This window comes from Bos taurus, chromosome 18 (genome assembly GCF_002263795.3).
Source record: "Bos taurus isolate L1 Dominette 01449 registration number 42190680 breed Hereford chromosome 18, ARS-UCD2.0, whole genome shotgun sequence".
NCBI lineage: Eukaryota > Metazoa > Chordata > Mammalia > Artiodactyla > Bovidae > Bos > Bos taurus.
Window position 1 is genome coordinate 50,426,148 of NC_037345.1, and position 22,808 is coordinate 50,448,955.

Sequence of the window (22,808 nt, forward strand, 5' to 3'; positions counted from 1 at the left end):
CCCACGCATGTCAAAGTCTCTCTCTGGTCCCCCACAGGAGAGTTCGGAGCTGTGATGGAAGGCCAGCTCAACCAGGACGACTCCGTCCTCAAGGTGGCTGTGAAGACCATGAAGAGTGAGTATGTACATACGTGTGCACCCATGTGGGATCCCCATCCCTTAACCTCTGGCCCCTCCCCTGTGCCCCTAAGGAGGTAGAAGAACAGGAAAGGTGACAGCAATTTAGCCCAACCCTAGAACTTCAGTGTTTCCAGACAAGAAATTAAGTTCCTGCCAGGTCCCTCAACAGAAGGAACTCAATGCGGGGAGATTACTACAAAGGTGCAGGGAAAACTGAAGGAACAGCAGGGTGCACTTAAGACAACCTAGAGATTAGCAGCAGCAAGTGGCCGGAAGGGGCAGAGAGAGGACGCGGAGTTACCAGAGCTCACAGCCAGGGCCCGCTGATGGGATTGAGGCATCACAGAGTTAGGGGCTACCTTGTGGGAGCTTGAAACACAAAGGAGACACAGCCACCACCAAGGCAATACTGGAAGCGGAAAGAGAGAGGGTGAAACGCCCTGATTTCTCTCCTCCTCTCACCCACCTGCCAGTCTCCCATCAGTGCTTCCCGTTGGCGGGTTCCAACAGGAAACAGCAGGAAAGGGAGCCTGGGCAATGTAGTTTTCAGGGGCCAGCCCCATGTGATACATAGCAGAGCATGAGATGGTCCAGAATGAGGCACACCTGGCTTCATCACTTACTAGCTGGTGGCTCAGATGATAAAGAATCCGCCTGCAATACAGGAGACCCAGGTTCAATCCCTGGGTTGAGAAGATCCCCTGGAGCAGGGAATGGCAACCCACTCCAGTATTCTTGCCTGGAGAATCCCATGGACAGAGGAGCGTGGTGGACTACAGTCCATGGGGTGGCAAAGAGTCAGACATGACTGAGCGACTAACACTTTCACTATGATCTCAAGTAAGTGACTACCCCTCTCTGAGCCTACCATTCCTCACCCGGAAAAAAGTATCATAGTGTTCCTACCTCCTAGGGTATTATATGTCAAAGCACTTAATGCTGGGCTTGGCACACAGTACACACAGTTAATGTGGACTAAAACCATGTTATCTACATCAGCAGAGAGGGTGAGAGCCAGTCCAGTCTGAGCTCACACAGCACAGAAAGGCCAGGGTCAAGCTTTTCCACATAGGGATGAAGCTTAGAGGGTCATGCTGGAGGGAGGAATGATCGTTTCAGAATCACAAGGGCTAAAAATCTTGGGTTATGGAGTCATCACTCATTCATTCATTCATTATTGACTGCCTTCTGAATACTGGGTTATGTTCCTGACCTGGGTTTGAATCCCAGCTGTGTGACGCTGGGCAAGTCACTTTGCCTCTCTGAGCCAGTGTCCTGAGTTGTAAAACAGGGACAACCGTCTACATCCTAGGGCTGCTGGGAGTGTGCTAGGAAGCAGCCTAGCACAGAGCCCACACATGGACCCCTGAGCCAGCCTGCCTGGGTTTGAACTCTGCCTGTTCCTCTTGCAAGCTGTGGCACGTTTCTTAAACATTCTGTGCCTTGTCTTTCCATCCTTCTTGTTGTTCAGTCACTAAATTGTGTCAGACTCTTTGTGACCTCATGAACTGCAGCACACCAGGCTTCGCTGTCCTTCATTATCTTGAGTTTGCTCAAGCTCATGTCGAGACAGTGATGCCATTCAACCAGCTCATCCTTCTGTAGCTCCCTTCTCCATCTTTAAAATGGGGAAATAGAAGCTCCTCAGAGGGTTAAATGGGTTAATACGCGAAGCGCTGAGTACAGCCCCTGGTACTTACTAGTCACGCTTGATGAAGAAGGAGAAGATGATGATGGTAATAAGGAGGAGGAGGAAAAGAGTCCTCCCTCCGCCTCCTCCACCTTCCTCTCTCCTCCCAGTTGCCATCTGCACAAGGTCGGAGCTGGAGGATTTCCTGAGTGAAGCCGTCTGCATGAAGGAATTCGACCACCCCAACGTCATGAGGCTCATTGGTGAGGGAGGGGCAGATTTGGCGGCCCCATGCAGGCTGCACCAGAGGGAAGAACCCTCCCTCAGGCACTGGGAAGATCAAACCCCCAGGCTTCCTCCGCCCCCCCCTCCCAGAATGAGCAGGCTCCCCCCTTCCTCTCTCCCTCAGCTCGGAATGTGACCTCTGACCTTTCCCAGAAATAGCTGAGGTCCCCAGGAGGGCTGGAGAAACATCCCTGGGAACCAGTGCTGGACATGGCTTCTCTGACGCATGGTCCCTGCCACCACCACCCCCGCTCCCCAACAGTTTGGAGGCCAGATCTGAGAGGGAGGGGGGAGAAACAGAGGTGGGAGTGGGGTGGCGTCCCCTTCTGCCCACCTCCAGTGACGAGACTGCCTGGGGGGGGCGGGACTCAGGCGTTTGTTTCCAGGGTTCTGAACGAGAAGGCTTCCCGGCGCCCGTGGTCATCTTACCCTTCATGAAACACGGAGACCTACACAGTTTCCTTCTCTATTCCCGGCTCGGGGACCAGCCAGTGGTGAGGGCATTTTATTATCTGGACCACAAGTGTTAAATGAGCACCTACTAGGTACCTGGTAATCTTTCTTTCTTATTTGAAAAAATTGATGTCTATTCTGCGTACACTAAAATATGCACATTTGTTGCACGCAGTTCAGTGAATGTTTTCTTGTGTATAGACCCATGGAAGGGCTTCCCAGGTGGTTCAGTGGTAAAGAATCCGCCTGCCAGTGCAGGAGACGTGGGTTCCATCCCTGGGTTGGGAAGATTGCCTGGAGAAGAAAATGGCAACCCACTCCAGTATTCTTCCCTGTGCAATCTATGGCCAGAGGAGCCTGGTGGGCTACAGTCTATGGGGTCGCAAAGAGTCAGACATGACTGAGCGACTAAGTACACACGCACGCATTAGGTACCTAGCGCTGCTCAGCCACTAGGAAGGTGATGGAGACCAAGAGCTTGTTTTCGTGGAGGAGCTGTCTGCCAGAGGTGGGGGACCAGGCAATAAACAAGTTAACAAATGAATAAGCATGATAATTTTTAAGTGCCAGGAAGGAAATAGAGCAGGATGAGTGACAGGGAGGCCAGGCAGTTCGTTTGAGTGAACAGGGAAGGTCTTATGGAGGAGATCCAAAGAGGAGCTAACTGGTGGGAAGTGGGCGATCTGGGAGGAAGTGGTCCCAGCAGAGGGCACAGAATGTGCAAAGGCTCAGAGGTGGAAAGAAGCATGGCTTGTTGAAAGACCAGAAAGGGGGGTTCCCTGCTGGAGCGTATGTCAAGGGCAAGCACAATGGGAGATCAAGACAGGAGAGGAAGATAGGAGGGGGTGACAAAGGGCTGATATGGAAAGGGGTGGAGTTTGAGTCTCAGAGGCATGGGAAAGCATCACAGGGCAGAGCTAGTAGGGCAGAGGGATGGATTTCTGGGACTCCGCTGATCTCTACCCCATCGTGTCCTGCCCACCCCCGCCCAGTTCCTGCCCACCCAGATGCTGGTGAAGTTCATGGCAGATATTGCCAGTGGCATGGAGTATCTGAGTACCAAGAGATTCATACACCGGGACCTGGCTGCTAGGAATTGCATGTGAGTGCCCAGCCTTCCAGGAATCCCCCTTCTTCAGGGACCCACCCCCACCCTCCTTCCCAGGATGGAAGAAGGTGCCACACACACACACACACATACACCACTCAAGCAAGTCAGAGCTCAGGAGTGGAAGAGAGAGATGAGCAGGGAGGTTGGGGCCAGCTTTCTGAACCGAGATCCCGCATGTGCTGGAATGTACAGAGAACAGGAGAGGGGGCAGGCTCAGTAGGTAGAAGGATGTGAGCAAAAGGGCAGAGGAAACCCAAGAGGGTGGTGACATTTAAGCTTCATCTTTGTCCCCCTCCAAGCTGAGTGTCTTGCCTGGGGCTACACTTGGGCAGTGGCCACACTGGATAAAGAGACCACGCCCCCTGCTAAGTTGTTGCTGCTCAGTTGCTCACTCAGTCATGTCCCACTCTTTGAAACTCCGTGGACTGCAGCATGCCAGGCTTCCCTGTCCTTCACTATCTCCCAGAGTTTGTTCGAACTCATGTCCTAAAAAAAAAAAAAAAAAAACTCATGTCCTTTGAGTCGGTGATACCATCCAACCATCTCATCCTCTGTCGCCTCCTTCTCTTGCTTTCAGTCTTTCCCAGCATCAGAGTCTTTTCCAATGAGTCAGCTCTTCGCCTCAGGTGACCAAAGTATTGGCGTTTCAGCTTTAGCATCAGTCCTCCCAATGAATATTCAGGGTTGATTTCCTTTCCAAGGGACAAGCAAAAAATAGCCCAGAACCTGGTCTAAGGGCTGTGTGTGTGTGTGTGACACATAAGCTTAGAATATTAGTCTCATTACAATGTTGGACTCATAAATTGGAGCTGGAGAGGACTTTCCTGGTGGTCCAGTGGCTAGGACTTCACACTCCCAATGCAAGGGGCCTGGGCTTGACCCCCTAAGAGTTCACATGCCCCAACTCAAAGATCCTGCATGCCACAACTGAGACCCAGCACCGCCAAAGAATAAACATTCTTAAAAATATTTAAAAAGAAGTTGGAGTTGGAGAATCAGAGAATCTTCAATAAGATGTGCAAATGTTCACAAATGGTTTTGATTACCTTCCATGGAATGCACATGTCAGTTTGAGGAGAACTGCCTTTTATACATTTTGGGGTCTTCTAATCCATGATTATGGCATAGCTTTCCAATTTATTTAGGTATTATCCAGCTTATTTCAGCAAAACTGTATAATTTTCTTTTTTTTCCTGCCCCGCTACACAGCATGCAGGATATTAGTTCCCCAACCAGGGATTGCACCAGTGCCCCCTGAAGCAGAAGTGCAGAGTCTTAATGACTGGACCAGGGAATACCCCACTCCCAATTTTTATTTTGAAAAAATTCCAAATCTACAGAAAAGTTGAAAACATTGTGCCATGAACACCCATATCTCCTCCTTGTTGAGATTTTGCCACGTTTCTCCTCTCTTTTCTGTCTCTCTCTCCTCTCAACCATTTGAAAGTAAGTTGCCAAGATGGTGACATTCCACCCCTAAATCTTCAAGAGGTGTCTCCTAGAATAAGGACTTAAGCCTAAACAATCACAATTCTGTTTTCAGACCTAAGAAGATTAACAATAATTCCGTAACACAGTCTCCTATCCAGTCCATATTCAAATTTTATATGTATATAAAGCGCAAAAACAAACACAAGTAATCCACACTGTTAGAAGTGAAGATCTCAGTCACCCTACAAGGGGTAATTATACCCTAGGAAGGAAGGTCTGGTAATCTTTCTTTCTTGTTAAAAAAAATTGATGTATATTCTACATATACTAAAATATACGCATTTTATGCCTGCAGTTCAATGAATGTTTGCATATTTATAGACACATGGAAGGGCTTCCCAGGTGACCCAGTGGTCAAGAATCTACCTGCCGATGCAGGAGACTCAGGTTCAATCCCCAGGTTGGGAAGATCCCCTGGAGGAGGAAATAGCAACCCAGGATTCTTGCCTGGGAAACCCCATAGACAGAGGAGCCTGGTAGGCTACAGTCCATGGGGTTGCAAAGAGTTGGACACAACTGAGCGTGCACACAGACCCATGGAAACAAACCACCACTAAATCAAGATAAAGAACATTTCTTGGCCCTTCACAGGCTCTCTCCTGCCCTTCCCAGCCGCTGCCCTCAAGGGATAACAACTATTCTGTACTTCTGTCACCTGTTCTTAAACGTCATGTAAATGGAATTGCAATTTTGACTCCTCTGTGTCTGGCATCTCTTGCTCAGCGTGAAGTTTTTGAGATCAGTCCATGTTCTCGGACGTATCTGTAGTTCTTGTTCTTTGCCGTGTGGTATTCCATTGCACAGCTGCCGCATGATATCCTCTTTCTTAATCTTGGTTCTAGTTACATAGGTGTGTTTGTGAAAATCCAGTGAGCTCTCCACTTAAGATTTGTGCATGTTTTTGTATACATATAGTATACGTCAAAAAATTTTTTTAAACGGACTCCCCTGGTGGTGCAGTAGCTAAGATTCCATTCTCCCAATGCAGGGGCACTGGGTTTGATCCCTGGTCAGGGAACTAGATCCCGCATGCCGCAGTGAAGATCTTGAGTGCAGCAACTAAGGCCCAGTGAAGTCAAATAACTATTTAAATTTTTTTTAAAATATCAGAGAATCCAACCCAAGGAGCCTGGGAAGGACCTTAGAATCTGGCAAAAAGCCAGAGCTGGGAAGGCCCCCTAGCAGCCCTTTTCAGACCCACCTTTCACAGAGGGTATAAGAAGTAACATAGTTCCCTCCCAGGTTTGGGGGCTGACCGATCCTCACCCCGAAGCAGGACAGCCAGGGCAGGAGACAGAGACATGTCTGAGAGTGAGGGCAGGCTTCCTGGTGGAGGGGGCAATGCTGTGACCCCATTCCTCTCCCCCAATCTGGGCAGGCTGAATGAGAACATGTCGGTGTGTGTGGCTGACTTTGGGCTCTCCAAGAAGATCTACAACGGGGACTACTACCGTCAGGGACGCATCGCCAAGATGCCGGTCAAGTGGATTGCCATCGAGAGCCTGGCGGACCGTGTCTATACCAGCAAGAGCGATGTAGTACGTGTACCCCGGCAGGAGTAGGGGGAGGGCGTGGCCCGATCATCCCACACCAACCCAGACTCCTGGGGACACGAGGGCTTCCCTGAGCAGGGGCCTGTCCACATGGACCGTGTGTGGTGGGCGTCTGTGAACGGTGGTGTGGACATGCTGGGGGTGGGTGTGCACATGGCTATGTGTGCATGGTGACAGGTTGCTACATGGACTGTGCAGACAGCTTAGGTTGGGAGAGGCAGTGGCAAGTGTATACACGTGTATAGCTAGGGTGTGGAGGGTGACCCTAGACCACGTGTCCATGGAGTGTGTAAGTGTGTGCATGGGTGAGCAGGTCTAGGTGTGCACACAAATTGCCTCTGTAAGTGTGTACGTGCACCAGAGTGTTTCTGTGACTAGCTCTGATGCACCCACAAAGACATCTGTGTACATGTAAGTGTGTGTGTATCTGTGTGTTGGGTGAGGGCGTCTTTGTGCAGGAGAGACCCTCTAATTTTCTCCCTTCTGTCCCCTGACAGTGGTCCTTTGGGGTGACGATGTGGGAGATTGCCACGCGAGGGCAAACCCCATATCCAGGAGTGGAGAACAGTGAGATTTATGACTACCTGCGCCAGGGAAACCGCCTGAAGCAGCCCGTGGACTGTCTGGACGGACTGTGAGGACCCTCAGGATTCCCCTCCCCTACGTCATGGGATTCCATCACCAAACTCTGAGCACCCCACATGGCCCTGACATATCCAAGACCTTCTAAAACCTGCACAGGGACTTCCCTGGTGGTCCAGTGGTTGGGACTCCAAGCTTCCCCCCTGCAGGAGGCGCAGGTTTGATCCCATGGTCTGGGAACTAGGATCCCATGTGCCACCTGGCACGGCCCCCCCAAAAAAGAAAAACCTGCACCGAATCCCTCAGATTGTTGAGGAACCTATCTGCCCCTCACCCATGCTCCTCAGAACCACTATTAGCTCGAGAGGTGTGCTAAGTTGCTTCAGTCGTGTCCGATGCTTGGTGACCCCATGGACTGTAGCCCGCCAGGCCCCTCTGTCCATGGGATTCTCCAGGCATGAGTAGGTTGCCACGTCTTCCTCCAGGGGATCTTTCCAACCCACCCAGAGATCAAGCCCACATCTCTTACTATATCTTGTGTTGGCAGGCGGGTTCTTTACCACTCATGCCACATGAGAAGCCCGAGAGGTATGAATGAACAAAAGGTGCCCTTTCTTCCTTTGCTCTGTGCCAAATTTAGGCTGGATCAGTCTCCTGCCAGGTATCTGTGGGCTGCAGTTCCCATTCCCAAAGAATTCTAATTCCATCCAGACTCCTGAGCACCCACGCTTCCCCCATGTGCTCTTCAACACCCACAACCCTCTTCCAAACCCTTATAATGAACTTCTCCAAACTCTCAGGGCTCCCCTTAGATGTTCTCAGAATCCTTTAGCGTGGTGCTTATCATACTTTGCCATCCCATGAAATACATAGAGAAGAGAACTTGGGGGATAAAGAGAAGATGTTTAAAATGAGAAGATGTTTAAAGAGAAGACAGCCTGGGGCTTCAGACTCCCCAAGTCCTCCTTGGGTGTTCCAAGAGCTGAGGGGAGTAAGAAGAGTGAAAATTTCCATAGAACTTACTAGAAGGCATGGTTTCAGGTGCTTTGCATGAAATGAAGTCATTTGGTCCTTACTACAGGCATTTGACGTGGGTTGCCACCATTAGTAGGGCTTCCCAGTTAGCACAGTGGTAAACAATACCACTCCTGCCAGTGCGGGAGACACGGGTTCGATCCTTGGGTCGGGAAGATCCCCTTGAGAAGGAAATACCAACCCACTCCAGTATTCTTGCCTGGAAAATTCCATGGACAGAGGAGACTGGCCAGCCACAGTGCATCAGGTTTAAGAGTCAGACCCGGCTGAGCAACTGAGCACGCAGGCACTCAAGGTACCATTAGTATTCCCCTGGGTAAATGATGTACCAGAGACCCACATCAAGGGAAGATCATTTGCCAAAGGCTGCATAGCTGGTGTTTTAGTTATCTATATCCCCAAAATCCAGTAGCTTAAAACAACAAGCCTTTTATTACTTCACATGGTTTCTGAATGTCAGGGGTTTGGGAACAGCTTGGCAGGCTGATTCTGAATCAGGGTTTCAGTGAGGTTACAGTTAAGATATCAGGGGGGCTACAGTCATCTGAAGGTTGGGACTGGAAGCTGGCTCACTCACATAGCTGTTGCAGGAGGCCTTAGTTCCTTGCCACATGGAACCCTCCACAGTGCTGCTTGAGTGTCCTCATGACATGGCAGCTGGCTTCCCCCAGATGAGCATCCCAACAAAAAGAACAAGGAGGAATCCACAATACCTTTTCAACCTAGTCTCAGAAGTCACATACACCATGGAACTTCCCTAAGAGTCTGGGGGTTATGACTCTGCACTTCCAGGAGGCATGTGTTCAATAGTTTCCTATGCCATGTGGTATGGCAAAAAAAAGAAAAAAAAGTCTCACACACACTATCATTGGTACCAAGTCAGAATGCAGTGCTCTATCTTTTGAAGGGAGGAATGTCAAAGAATTTGAGTGTGTGTATATATATATATATATATATATATATATATATGTATATATAAAATTTTTTTTTGGCTGCACTGGGTCTCCACTGCTGTGTGAGTGCTTCCTCTAGTTGCAGAGAGCAGGCGCTATTCTCTAGTTGCAGCTGCATAGCACGGGCTCTAGGTCATGTGGGCTTCAGTGGTTGTGGTATGTGGGCTTAGTTGCCCCGTGGCATGTGGAATCTTCCTGGGCTAGAGACAGAACTTGTGTCTCCTCCATTGGCAGGCAGATTCTTAACCACTGGATCACCAGGGAAGTCCTGAGTTCGTATTTTAAACCAACACAGCTTGCAAGGCTTTGATGCTAGAGTCTGTCCTGAGAAGCCATATTGGGAAGCTTTGCTCTAACAAAACCTCACCATAACATTACCCCACACCTAGAAAGATTTCCCAAGACATCTTCCAGCTCCTGAGTGTCTGTTCCAGGACTCCCCTTAGAAACTCTTGCTAATTCCCAAATCCCCACAGGTGCCCCCCTCGAAACTGCTACAGTTCCCTCCACTCCCATGAAATGCCCTCAGTCCCGAGTGTCCTAAAATGCCCCCAAGCTCCCAGGAGGCTCCCTGTCTGAGCCCCTGCTGAGTGTCCCACCCCTCATTCTGCTGCCCTAGGTACGCCCTGATGTCCCGGTGCTGGGAGCTAAACCCCCGGGACCGGCCGAGTTTTGCAGAGCTGCGGGAAGACCTGGAGAATACGCTGAAGGCCCTGCCCCCTGCTCAGGAGCCAGACGAAATCCTCTATGTCAACATGGATGAGGGTGGAGGTCATTCTGAACCACTTGGAGCTGCTGGAGGAGCGGACCCCCCAGCTCAGCCTGACCCTAAGGATTCCTGCAGCTGCCTCACCGCCGCTGAAGTCCATCCTGCCGGCCGCTATGTCCTCTGCCCTTCTACAGCCCCTGGCCCCATCCTGCCTGCTGAAAGGAGCTCCCCAGCACCCCCGGGGCAGGAGGACGGCGCCTGAGACCACCCTCCACCTGGGACTTCCTCTCAGGACCCAAGCTAGGCACTGCCACTGGGGGACGGCCCCCTACTTTCCCACTCCAGACCCTACCCCCAACCATAGCCCTCTCTTCCTACCTGTTCCACTTCCATCCCAGACAGATCCTCTCCCTTTTCCATACCTTAGTGTCCCCATGCGTAAAAGAAAGGGATTAGACTGAAATCCCTGAGGGCCCTCCCAGGTTTAACATTCCAAGATTCTAGATTCTAAGGTTTAAAGAGTCTAGATTCACAGGGTCTAAGTTTCAGAGCTGAATCTTTGAGTCTAAAGACTTTGAATTCCAGTCTCTAATTCTAAAGTGCTAAGGTTCTAGACATGGAAGTTCTAAGGCCTACATTCTAAGGCTCTGAGATGCTGTGGCTCTAGATTTTTCTGGTTCTGAGATTCTTCATAAAGCCCATGAAATTTTAGGTTACAAAGCTCTAAGATTCTATTTCTAGAATCTAAGGCTCTGTGATTTTAGATTTTTATTTTTCTAGGGTTTTAAGTCCTGAGGGTGTAAGATACTAGATCCTACAATTCTAAAAATCCTACAGTTCTAGACATGGAGGTTCTAAGGCCTTATGTTCTAAAATTTGAAGTTCTGGGCCTCTTAGAGTATAACTTTTCTGGTTTTAAGACTCCAGATCATAAGCCACAAGATTTGATCTTCTCAAGTTCTAAGATTCTAATGATGGTCAGTGACAGAGTCTAAGGCTTTATGATCCTTGAAACCCTTGTTATGAGACTGTGGATCCTAAAGATCTAAAATGCTAGCATCTGCAATTCAAAAGTTCTAATAGTCTAAAGATGGAGGTTCTAAGGTCTAATGTTCTAAGATGTGATGTTCTAAGGCTTAGTCTAAGAACCTAGAGTCTCTGTGTCTAAGATTCCAGATCATATGCTTCAAGATTCTAGATTATTAAACTCTAAGATTCTAATGTTGTTCTGTTCTGTGTTCCAAGGCATTCTAGATCCTATTGGTCCAAGATTCTGGATCCTCAGCATCTATGGTATAGATATTCCACGGTTAGTGGTGACAAACTGGATGCCAAAGTTCTAATCATTTTTAATTTCGGACACCTTTAAGTTCTATGCTGCATCTTCTCTTTCCAGGATTTTAGTTAAGGGTCTAGGAATTCATGGTTCTAAGTTTTACGATTCTGGGTTCCAAGATTCACATGTTATAAGATTCTAAAGGTCTAGAATTCCAAAGTAAAATTCTGAGGTTCTAACCTTATAGTTTTATCCTGTGTGACCCTTCCCTTCTTAGCCACCTCTGCTTCCTCTTCCTTTCATGTGGGGGCGTGCCCCCTCAAACCTGTGCAATGCAATAAAGACGCCTCCTTTCCCCAGAGGACAATATCCCTCTTTTGGGGGCCATATTGCCCCCCTGAGCCAGTCCTTTATGCCTCCTGAACAGAGTGTGAACCCTGGCACCTCCAGTGGGGCTCAGATCACATAAAACTTTGTAACCATGCTTCTGTCTCCTCTTGTCTCCGCTTGGCTGTCATATGGCCCTTTTCCCAGGCAACTCAGCTTCTGTAAAAAGGAGGGTTTGGTGGGGGTCTTGGAGTACTCCCCTCACTAAAGAGGGTAGATGTGAACAGATACAAAGACAAAAGGACAGGCAAACAAAGAAAAGCGGACTTGCCAGACTCGACGAAAATAAGCACATAGATATTCACAAGGTCACACAGAGATCCTCTCTATTTTCCAAAGTAACAGACTCCTTAATTAACGGACAAACTCAAGCACTCTTGGTCACAAATACAGAGACACAAATTCAGACAGAGAAACACAAAATTACACAAACATGTTTACAAATATGCACTGGCAGGTGGTCAACCAAGAATAAGAAGAAACTTGAGTAACTAGAGTAAAACAGATACAGACACAAATACTCAGACATATAGAGTACCTATGGTTTTTCCTGTGGTCATGTATGGATGTGAAAGTTGGACTGTGAAGAAAGCTGAGCGCTGAAGAATTGATGCTTTTGAACTGTGGTGTTGGAGAAGACTCTTGAGAGTCCCTTGGACTGCAAGGAGATCCAACCAGTCCATTCTGAAGGAGATCAGCCCTGGGATTTCTTTGGAAGGAATGATGCTAAAGCTGAAAACTCCAGTAGTTTGGCCACCTCATGTGAAGAGTTGACTCATTGGAAAAGACTCTGATGCTGGGAGGGATTGGGGGCAGGAGGAGAAGGGGAGAATAGAGGATGAGATGGCTGGATGGCATCACCAACTCGATGGACGTGAGTCTGAGTGAACTCCGGGAGTTGGTGATGGACACAGGGAGGCCTGGAGTGCTGCGATTCATGGGGTCGCAAAGAGTCGGGCACTATTGAGCACTGAACTGAGGGGGCTTCCCAGATGGCACACTGGTAAAGAATTGCCTGCCAATGCAGGAGGAGCAAGAGATGCGAGTTTGATCCCTGGGTCGGAAAGATCTCTTGGATAAGGAAATGCAACCCAGTCCAGTATTCTTGCCTGAAGAATGCCATGTACAGAAGGAGCGTGGGAGGCTACAGTCCATGGGGTGGCAAAGAGTTGGACATGACTGAGCACACACACACAGAGACAGAGTACTTAAAGGGGACTCACAGACCCAAACGTTCAGAGTCACATAGAAAACACAAGCACAGAGTACCTCCGATAACCACGGGCCCACAAAGGTATTCCTGCCAAGACAAGACCACGGTGTTTTTCACGAATCGCAGGCTAAGTTCCTGGGTGTGTCTAGCAGCAGACGGAGGAACCCTTGGCAGCGCCCGGACGCCCCCCAGTGGTAGGTCCTGCGAATGAAAAACAGTTCAATCCGGGCCACAAACTTTTTTAGAACAAATCATTATGGGAAGCTGGGAGGAGAGAGGAAGTCGGACGTGGGCGAGGGGCGGGGTGTCTGGACTGGAACCTACGGGCCCACGTGAGTGTCTGTCCCGCTTCTGAGTGGGTGCTGTGTGTCTAGGTTGCCGTGGTGTAAGCTTGTAGTGTAACTGTCCTGTGTCTATATCATTTGATGCTGCCTGCTGTGCCAACCTTAATGGGCACACCTACATCGCAGTTTGGTGTACTATCCCCTGAATGGATGCATCTGATCCTACACACGCCATTTGTTTATCTATGTTGTGTGTGCGCCTTTGTCTAAGTAGAGGTTGTGTATGGCTTTCGTGGGTTTTAGATATGGCTCCGTGGGCAGCGGGCATTTGCATTGCGTATCTCGATAGTGTACCTTCCAGAAGTTTTGTGTCTTTTGAGTTAGGCGACAGGGTTAGACATTGTAAAACTGTGACGTTTAACAGAGCCTTAACTACGGACCTGTGTGTTTGAGTTTATCATATTGACGCCAAACAGGCGGATCTACCGAACAGTAATTTATAGAGGATTTGGGTACAGACCCCTGAACTTGAGGTCTTTCCAGAGGGAAAGGCTCTATGATCGCGTGCAGAGCGTCCATTCACGTAAGATACCAACCATAAAGACAGCTCAGCTACGATCGTGGAAGGAGGCGCTCGATGAAATGTACTATCAAAGAGAAGAGGTGCGATTCCCCATTCTAACTTTTCTCCCGCTGTTAGTCTAGCTTTTATTTTCAAACCTTCAGGACTCTGAAGTCAAAGGGTTGCTTTTCTTACAGGCAACTGAGTTTCTTCCAGATTAAGAATAATTTATCTACTTAATCTCGATTTCATATACTTCCTCTACAGCGAAATTTGTAAGGCCGTCCGTAACCAGAATGGCCAATCTGTTTAGGTTTTCCTAAAACGATGCAACTATACTAGCTTTAGTGAGATAAGTCAGTAACTGAGATTGGTGGACAGATTGTTTTGAAACCGCCCTAACGGCAAGGGGCAGGTCCTTAGTGAATTCATCTCTTTCCGGTTTCTTAAAGGCAATCGTGAAAGGAGGGGGGTGGGGGGGGTGGGTCTGCCGACTCTCCATTTGATTGGTTCTGGTGGTTTTACCCGCTTGGACTCCTCTAGGGGCGGGAGATTTAGACCAATCAAGATATGTGTTACAGAGACACTAGTTTGATGAAAGGACCGCGCAGGGAAGGCCGTGCGGCGCTCATTCTGAGACCCCATCACTGATTGGCCCAAATCTTTACTCTCTTTCCCTCATTTGACCCTACGGGAGCGGGCGCGCGGGCACTACCCAATCACCGCGCGCCCCTCCTCCCTCCTTTTCCCGCCCTCCCGTTTCGGTCCCGGCATCGACGTAGGCCAACGCTTCCTCCCCGGCAGCTCCTAAGCCCTTTCATTGCTGTTCTTTTGAAAGACCCCTTCTGATTGGTTGAGCCCTTGGGCCCGCGCCCGTTGCTCCTATGAGGTGGCCAATTGGCAACCGTGTTGCATCGGGCCAGGCCACGGAGGAGGGGGGGAGGCGGCGGCGGCGGCCATTTTGAGCCGCCGCCGCCATTGGAGTGGGGGCCCCCCCCTTTCCCCCTTCGCCTGCTGACAGGAAAGGTTTAAGGGGGACAGAGCCCTGGGAGGCCGGGCCGGGCTCGGGGGCCGCCCCGGGGGCCCGGGCCATGGATGTGCGCCGTCTGAAGGTGAACGAACTTCGCGAGGAGCTGCAGCGCCGCGGCCTGGACACTCGCGGCCTCAAGGCCGAGCTTGCTGAGCGGCTGCAGGCGGCGCTGGAGGCCGAGGAGCCCGACGACGAGCGGGAGCTCGAGGCCGACGACGAACCGGGGCGACCCGGGCACAACAACGAGGAGGTCGAGACCGAGGGGGGCTCCGAGCTGGAGGGGACCGCGCAGCCACCGCCGCCCGGGCTGCAGCCGCACCCGGAGCCCGGCGGCTACTCGGGGCCGGACGGACATTGTGAGAGTGCGCGGGGCGGGGGCCGGGGAGCCCGGACTCCGGGCCGAGGAAGGGCTGTGGGACGCGGGAGTCCGGCGCCTGAGGTCGGGGAGACGGTCTGAGGATCGGGGGATACCGCTCCCCGCCGCTGAAAAGGATCGGGGGACAAGGCCCGCGGGACGACCGGAGGGTGGATCCTGGCATTCGGCACAGGGAAGATACTGGAGTGGGGGCTCTCGGTTTCGGAGATGAGGCAGGTCCGGGGTGGGGGTGTAGAGGATTCCCGAGCCTGCGGCTCAGAAACCGGAAACCGTGGTTTTTGGAACCGAAGACAGTCGGAAGAACAAGGGGATCTCTTTTAGGAGACTGAGATCTTAAAGATGGTGATCTTAAGATTTGGAGCTGGGTAGGCTTGGGAGCCGTGTTTTCAGGGCTGGGGCCGTTTTGAGGATGGAGGATCCTGGAGTTTGCTGCTGGATGGGGTACCGGGGAATTCTCATGTTTGTTATTGGGATGGGTTGGTAAGATGGAGTTCCGGTATCTGGCCAGGGAGGGTCTGACGGACTGTGCGTTCTAGTGATTGACTGGGGAGCTTTTAGGGGATGCGAGAGACCACCATGTGTACATGTGTACATGTACCTCAGTGTGAGGACGGCCTGGGGGAGGGTCTCAGATCCAGGGCTGAAAGGCCAGCCTTGAGGCATGGGCAACCTGGGCATTTGATGCTGGCCATCTGGAGCCCTTTTGGCTGACTTCTAGAGAAGGTATATGGAACATCGATGTCCAGCAGCTGGTGGGGGAGAGAAGGCTACTTCACTGGGTGAAGTACCTGGAGGTCTGGAGCTAGGAAGGCACTGGGGACAGATAACGCAGTGGCTCCTGCTGAATGGTCTTAGATTAACAGGATGGAGAAAAAGAGTAGCTGAGAGTGGGTGGGGTAGATAACAGGTTGGTGGAGTTTGAAGTTGAGGGATTAGGGGTAGAGGATCATGCACAAGAAAAGAGTGTAGCTGGTGTGTCAAATGTAGGGAAGGGAAGAGTGTGTATGATGTGGAGGGTGAAAGAATACTTGTTGACTTGGCAGGGGGCCTCAGGGTGAAGGGGGGGAAGTGTTTCTGGGGCTGAGCATCTCCATGAGAGGGCTCCTCGGTCCTCAGAAGCAGGGTTTTTGTGTGTGTGTGCGCCTAGGGATTGGAGAGGCCTCAAGGGGTGGTTGAGAACCTCTGCATCAGACACTCTGAAGGAGAGGGGATGGAGTAGATCTGTGACTTTCTAAAGGGAAGAGACCCTGGTATGCAAGGAAGTAAATCAAGTTAAAAGCTGGTGGCTTTCTAGCAGGACAGGACATGGTGATCGGAAAAGTTGAAGAGTAAGTAGAAAGAACTCTGGCATCCAGAGATTGTATTATTTACCTGAAAAAGAGGGCACCCTGCGCTGTGGGAGTAAAGAAATGAGGAAAGCAATAGGATCAGGGAAGAGACTAGATTTGGGGTTGGCACAGGGTATTTACGTGTTTTCCTAGAGCAGGGCAATCTGAGGGTAGATTTGAGGTGGAGGGTGGTTGTCTAGGACTCAGATGCTGGGAGGAGTACTTCCCATTGCAGAGACCTGTCAAGGAAGGAGGAGTGGCCCTGTACCTGCCTAGGGCAGGCAAGACCCTGGCAGGAATGCCAGTGGCTGGAAATGTCTCCAAAGAAAAGTGATATGCTTTACGGCACAGGCTCTAGACTCAGATTTTTGTCTTGGGCAAGTCACTTCACCTCTGAGCTCTGGCTTCCTTGTGTGTAAAATTGGGATATAATAATAGTGCCCCCCTCCCCGCTTGGGGATGAATGAGATTACATGTGTAAGGGGCTTAGCACTGGGCCTGCCTGTTATTAGGAGGTAAATGTTTTAGAGAACAGAGAAGGGCCCCAGAATCATAAGCTTCTCTGGGCGAGGCTTCCTCTGTGAGCGCAGGAGAGATTCTCGGAAAGAAAGATATGAGGCTTTTGTGGCAAGAACAACACACGATGTTGTGTGTTGAACGCGATGGTATGAAAGGGCCCCCTGTGTTCTAATTAAGGAGTTATTCTGTGTCTTCCTTTCTCTCCTACCCATTACAGCAAAATCCTTTGAGCCCCTTTTATGCCCCCCGCAACCCTTCCTTCAGCCCTGGTAAACAGACCTGTAGCGAACCACGTGATCTGTGTGACTTTCCTCCCTTTGGGCGGCACCTGGTTTGTGCCCAGATACATTTGTCCTCTGAGAAAGGATCCAGTCAGTTAGCAAGCAGCAGAATAGTCTTTCCTTCCCCATGGTTCCGCCTCACTGGTCCTGGCACAGCCACTAGTAGGGCCCTGGAGGCATCTTGCAGAGCCTGCCCCTGGGGTGGAGAACCTGCTTGCTACTCAACCTAGGTTTCCAATGTTCTCTCTGGATTTGGCTACAGGATTCTCCTTGAAGGAGTTTCAGGTTTTAGTCCCATCTCTGAACTTTATCATGTGTCGCCCAAACCCCAGGAGTGTTTTCTCCATTCTCATCACTGGGTTATCTTCACTACTATGTATCCTTTGAGTCCAGGCTTATCTGTTACTTTCTGGGTCCCTGATCTCAGCCCCTGGTACTTCTTCAGAGCCCTTAACACAGTACAATTTTTGTACTTTCAGATTTGTTTAATGTGTGTCTGTCTGACTAAGCTGAAACTTGTTCTTAGTTACATCCTAGCATGTGGTGTATAGTATGTACTCCACTCCATGAATAGTTGATATTGTTTTTTTCTTTCTTTTTTGGCCACACTGCACAACTTGTGGAATCTTAGTTCCCCAACCAGGGATTAAACCCTGGCCCCAGCAGTGAAAGCACTAAATCATAACCACAGGAAATTCCCTGATATTATTATTCTTGCCACCCTTCAGTTGAGTTCCTCCTGGACCCACAAAAACACCTTCCTGAAACACTTCCTGCCTAACTCCAAGTATTTTAGGGCTTATCCCTAATGAGCCTGAAGGCCACTATTATCATAACTCCTGTTTTCTTAACAGTTCCTTTCCTTCCTCCCCCATTTCCCCTTCAACTGAGATGGTTATCCCTTACCTTTACAGCTATTGCAGGGCGGAAGAAATTCATAAGGAGAGTTGGCTATGCAAGTGGGAATAGTGAATTGGGTTGGACAGAGGACTGGTTTGTGCTCTGAACAATTTTTAAGGTTGTACCCTAAAGGCAACTCCCTAAGCTTTATACTCTGTCAGGGAACAGCTGGGCTGGTAATTTTTAAACTGTGTTCATGGAGTTGCCCCCCACCCCAGTGGGGACTTAGAGGGGAGGTCAAGTTGGACCCCCTTCTTCAACTTTCCCATCTCCTTGCTCCAAACAGAGCATTTCTGCTTCATTTGGTTTTATGTGTTAGGATTCTGTAGAACCTAGTCACAGATAGATCACTAACTTCTGAGGGGCAAGAGGGCCTGTCCTTAGGCAGCTGGGGCCCCTGACTGCCCAGGTGGGTTTCCATCTGAAGGTGTTTGCACATCTTTTAGCCTCTGGAAGACTGATTGTCCACAATGGGGATGGCATCGTTTTGTATTTAAAAGCTACCTCTAGTCCCAAGAAATGCCCTTCTAACTGGCCATTTTTTGTTTTAAGATGTCATGGACAATATTACCATGCAGAACCAATTCTATGAGACGCAGGTCATCAAGCAAGAGAACGAGTCAGGCTACGAGAGGAGACCACTGGAAATCGACCAGCAGCAGCAGGCCTATCGCCCAGGTAGGAAAGCGCATGTGATACATCTCTTTTGAAGGAGGTGTAATCTATGTGCGGGTGGCCTTTACCTTCTGCCTACTGCCTGTCTTCCCAGAAACTTTGTATCTTCCTTTTAGGCAATCTTTGGGCTTGGTCACTCTGGCAAGATCTTTTTGAAGGGAAGAATTTAGTCTCTCTCACTCGCAAGTATTAGGATAGGGGAGTCTTCAAGGTATCTGTCATCAGATGTTAGTAACAACATCTTGGAGAGCTTAGACCTGGAGGCCAATATCTGAGTCCTACTTAGAATCTTAGAATGTTGAAGCTAGAAGGGACCTTCGAAATCTAGTCTAGTATTTGCCATGTTCTGAAAAATATTTTTCCAGGAGATATTGCTAAGGACTTCTCAGAGAAGAGTACCTTGGCCAAATGCATCTGAAAAATGCGGCATATACCTTGCCACCTCTGGGAGAGTCACTGTGCTCATTAAAAATGCTCAGAAGTCCTGGATTGGGAAAAACTCTGTCACATTGTTTAAACCCAGCATTTCCCAAATATGTAAATGTGTCTTTGTAGAACAAAGTTTTCTACAGTACAAGCTTGGAAAGCACAATTATAATGTAGATCTCTCCCCATTTTACAGATGAGGGAGGTTGAGGGCTAGGGTTGGATCCCGGAAATTAAATTGGCTTCTGGGCCACTGCTCTTGGTTGATACGCAGCATTCCTTACCTAGTATTTGGGAAGCGGGGTCCTACTGTTGAGTAACGACAGAGCCAGGACTGACTCCCAGTCTTGTGCTCCTTTCACTGTGCTGTGGTCCCAGTGCCTTTTTGTAGTCAGTCTAGTTGGTTCTGTCTGATTCCATTCTGGTTCACCCACAAAGTAAAATCCCCAGACATTTCTTGAGGATTTTAATGAATGTAGGTTACAAACTGTAGATTTGTGTCAGGCTCTGTGAGACTTGTGGGATCATTTGGCCCAAGGAGACTGTTTTCTGTGCAGACATTTATCAGGGCCTCCCTTGAGCCCAGTGCTGTGATGGGAACCAAGGAAGCTCTGTCCGTGTGAGTGAGCACCATCTCTGCCCTAGTGAACGAGGAGCCTTCTCTGAGATTTTGTCTGTGTGCCAGAGCCAGGGAGTGCTCCAAGGTGGTGTTGAGTTGAATGCTGAAGTGTGTAGATGTGATGTGAGTGACCCACAGCATCCATAGATGAGGTGAGTCTGAACCCACAGTTTGCTCTCAGCAGGCACGGATTCTTGGAATCTGCCTGAGCCTGGGGCATTCCTGTGGTCCACAGCGTGTTATCCCATCCTGACTTCCTGTTTGTGGGGTGATTTAATAAGGCCATCCCACCTGTGGGCTGGCTTACATGCAGACCCGCCCTTCTGGAGCGCTTCTGGGCTTTGTAATAGTGATTAAAGCCCATGGAGTTAGGTGGGGGACCACAGCACTGCTGAACTGACTTTCCCCTCCATTGCTAGACTGAAGAAGCTCTGTAAGAATTGAAGTGAAGAGATTCTCTGGGAGAAGAAATTATAGAATGCAGAATTGTGAAATGGTAGAAGGCTTTTAGGGCTCTTTCCTACTTGGTGCATGCGATGGTAGCTCCCAATTTTCCCAACTTTACTTTGCCTTTGGCAAGGTAGCCCAGGCAGTCATTCGCCTTTGAGTAGGGCCTTAGAGAGCTTCTCCTTGTTTAGTGCTGAAGTCCCCTCTCCTCCGCACGAAGCCTGAGAATTATCTGACTGACATCTCTCACCCTATCAACTGCTGATGCTACTGGGCCTGGATGGTCATCCCCAGCCTCGCTTTATTCTAGCCCTGTCCTCCAGTACAGCCTTTTCAGTTCCCTCAGCAGGCTTCCACTGAACCTAGCAAGAGCCTGTGCCCAGACCTTCATCACCATAGTCAGGATCCTGCCATTATCTCCTGAAGTAGAGGGGACCAGAAAAGTGATAACTGAAGAGTTTCTGAGTGTCTTAACCATCTGGATTTGTCCTGACTGTAGAAGTGAAGACAGAGATGAAGCAAGAAGCACCCACCAGCTTCCTCCCACCCGAAGCATCTCAACACAAACCAGACAGACAGCAATTCCAGAGTCGCAAGAGGCCTTATGAAGAAAACCGGGGACGGGGGTACTTTGAGCACCGAGAGGATAGGAGGTGGGTCTGTGAGGCAGTGGTCATCCTTTTTCCAATAGGTCTCAATGTCTGTAACCCAGTGCCCACCGGGGTCTTTTTACTAGCCAAGAGGGCAGAGCTGAGGTCTCCTGCCCTCTCACTCTCCCCCAGTTCTTCCTATACCCACTACAGATTCAACTTTGCTTAACTTCTGATCCTTCCCTCACTTTCTCCCTTCCCATTACTTGAAGGGTGAAGTTCAGACACCTTGCCATTCACATGTGAGATGCCAGCCTGCCTTTTTAGTCCTTTGCCCCACTGCCCTGCATATGACCTGACCTGAGCATATGGTAGACTAAGGTCATCCAGACTGTCCCAAGGAGGACCCTACGCATTAGACTCCACACTTCTACCTTATTCCCATATGTTGGAAACCACCAGTATTTTCACATAGTCCCTTTTAGTATTTTGGTTGGAATAAATTTCGTTCATAATTTAGGACACTTTTAAAAGAGAAGACAAAAATGGGTCATTTCAAATCCTTTCAGATGTGGAGTTTTAGGAAGCCTGGAATAAGGACAGATTATAATAACAGGTTTATCCAAATTCTTACAGATTGCCCTTCCTGGCCCAGTACTCTCTGGGCTACTGTAACCTCCCATCAGTAGCAGAGTTCAGTGTGAAGGCAGTGCTCAGCATGTAGAGGGGTGGATCAGAATCTGAGGGTGTGAGAGAGTGGTATTTTTCAAAAAGTTCTCTAAATGATTCTCATGGCCCTCTTCAGCAGAGCACACCCTTTCCAGTCTTTGACCCCGCCCTGGTAGTTAATAGTCATTGCTCTCATTGCAAGGATGTAGGGTTCCAGAGTTCTTTTGCTAACCTCTGTGGGAGGAACTTGAAATCCAGGAAGCAGCTTGGAGGCCACTTGTAAATTCCAGCAGAAACTTGAGGTCCCTTCTTCCCTTGTTCTTCTGTTCTCCTGTGACTGATACCTCTTTATGACACAGGGGGCGATCTCCTCAGCCTCCGGCTGAAGAGGATGAAGATGACTTTGATGACACCCTTGTGGCCATTGACACATGTGAGTCTTTGGAGTGCCTGTTTGATACTGTCTTCAGTCGGTGTAAGGAAACTGCCTTTACCTTCACAAAATCCCCACCCGGCACCGTCCAGAGCAGTTAGTTCAGACATGAGAACTAGCAGAGCCCTGGAGTCAGGGTGTTGGTTTGGAGACAACAGCTCTATCTGTGAGATTCGGTCAAGTCATTCTACTTCTCCAAGCTTCTCTTCAGAGAGGAAGAATCCTGCTCTTATACCTCAGGGGACTTTCAGTGACATTCATCAGAGAGCAAGTTGAAAAACCCTGAACACCCTGTAAAGTTGTCATCTAATCAAGAAGGGAACCTGAGTCCTGCTGGGGAAACTTAACTCTTTGACGGCCATTTCCCCAGTTTCCATTTGCTGCTCACGTTCCTGGTGAAACCAATGCTGCCTTGTCTCCTCAGGCATTAACCTGGCCTGCCCTGCTCTCTGTCCCCCAGTTCGGTTTTGTTTCCTCTAGATAAGTGACTTCCCCCTTGACCGTGCATCTAAATACTTGGGGGAACGAATGTAGAGGTCCTGTCCCTCCTCAGGCCTCCTCAGATAAACTCTTAAGTGGTAGGGCCTATGAATATGAATTTTTGAACACACCCAGAAGCCCAGTCAAGTCTGAGGACTGCACTTTTCAACAGAGCAGAAAATTAACAGCAGTTCATTCGTGTACTTGTTTACATAGCTCGTGTTTATAAACCAATGGCTACATGCTTTAAAAGAGGTAAAGATATCTCGTATACAGTCCCTTTTATCACAGGATCTTAAGGATTCAGAGTGAAACGGAGTGTTAATTTTTTAAGTATTGTGTGGCAGTGGTTCATGAAGCAGCATCTGATTAAATACCAAATGTACAGACC

At 49.5% G+C, this 22,808-nt stretch overlaps 2 protein-coding genes and 1 long non-coding RNA gene across 6 annotated transcripts in view; 2 read left to right on the plus strand and 1 right to left on the minus strand.

Annotated features, from left to right (window-relative positions):
* AXL (AXL receptor tyrosine kinase) overlaps positions 1 to 11,682 on the plus strand; it is a 35,047-nt gene extending 23,365 nt beyond the window's left edge. For both annotated transcript variants that reach the window (XM_024979095.2, XM_024979096.2), the window contains 7 exons: positions 38 to 115; positions 1,921 to 2,013; positions 2,408 to 2,529; positions 3,481 to 3,590; positions 6,469 to 6,628; positions 7,141 to 7,277; positions 9,833 to 11,682. In XM_024979095.2, coding sequence (XP_024834863.1) covers positions 38 to 115; positions 1,921 to 2,013; positions 2,408 to 2,529; positions 3,481 to 3,590; positions 6,469 to 6,628; positions 7,141 to 7,277; positions 9,833 to 10,184 — 1,052 coding nt within the window. In that variant the 3' untranslated portion in view covers positions 10,185 to 11,682. The remainder of the gene's footprint in view (positions 1 to 37; positions 116 to 1,920; positions 2,014 to 2,407; positions 2,530 to 3,480; positions 3,591 to 6,468; positions 6,629 to 7,140; positions 7,278 to 9,832) is intronic.
* LOC132342854 (uncharacterized) lies at positions 114 to 14,517 on the minus strand. Its single transcript, XR_009491401.1, has 4 exons — positions 13,679 to 14,517; positions 12,855 to 12,999; positions 1,821 to 4,085; positions 114 to 774 (listed from the first exon to the last, which is right to left on the minus strand). It is a non-coding gene; the product is annotated as an uncharacterized lncRNA (long non-coding RNA).
* Positions 13,045 to 22,808, plus strand: part of HNRNPUL1 (heterogeneous nuclear ribonucleoprotein U like 1) — a 35,127-nt gene continuing 25,363 nt past the window's right edge. Inside the window, exons 1-4 of one of the 3 annotated variants that reach the window (XM_005218974.5) lie at positions 13,045 to 13,130; positions 18,631 to 18,756; positions 20,745 to 20,898; positions 21,864 to 21,937. In XM_005218974.5, coding sequence (XP_005219031.3) covers positions 13,055 to 13,130; positions 18,631 to 18,756; positions 20,745 to 20,898; positions 21,864 to 21,937 — 430 coding nt within the window. In that variant the 5' untranslated portion in view covers positions 13,045 to 13,054. Of the gene's footprint in view, positions 13,131 to 14,709; positions 15,031 to 18,630; positions 18,757 to 20,744; positions 20,899 to 21,863; positions 21,938 to 22,808 lie in introns of those variants that run through there. The other 2 variants (NM_001083466.1, XM_005218975.5) reach the window with 2 other exon arrangements.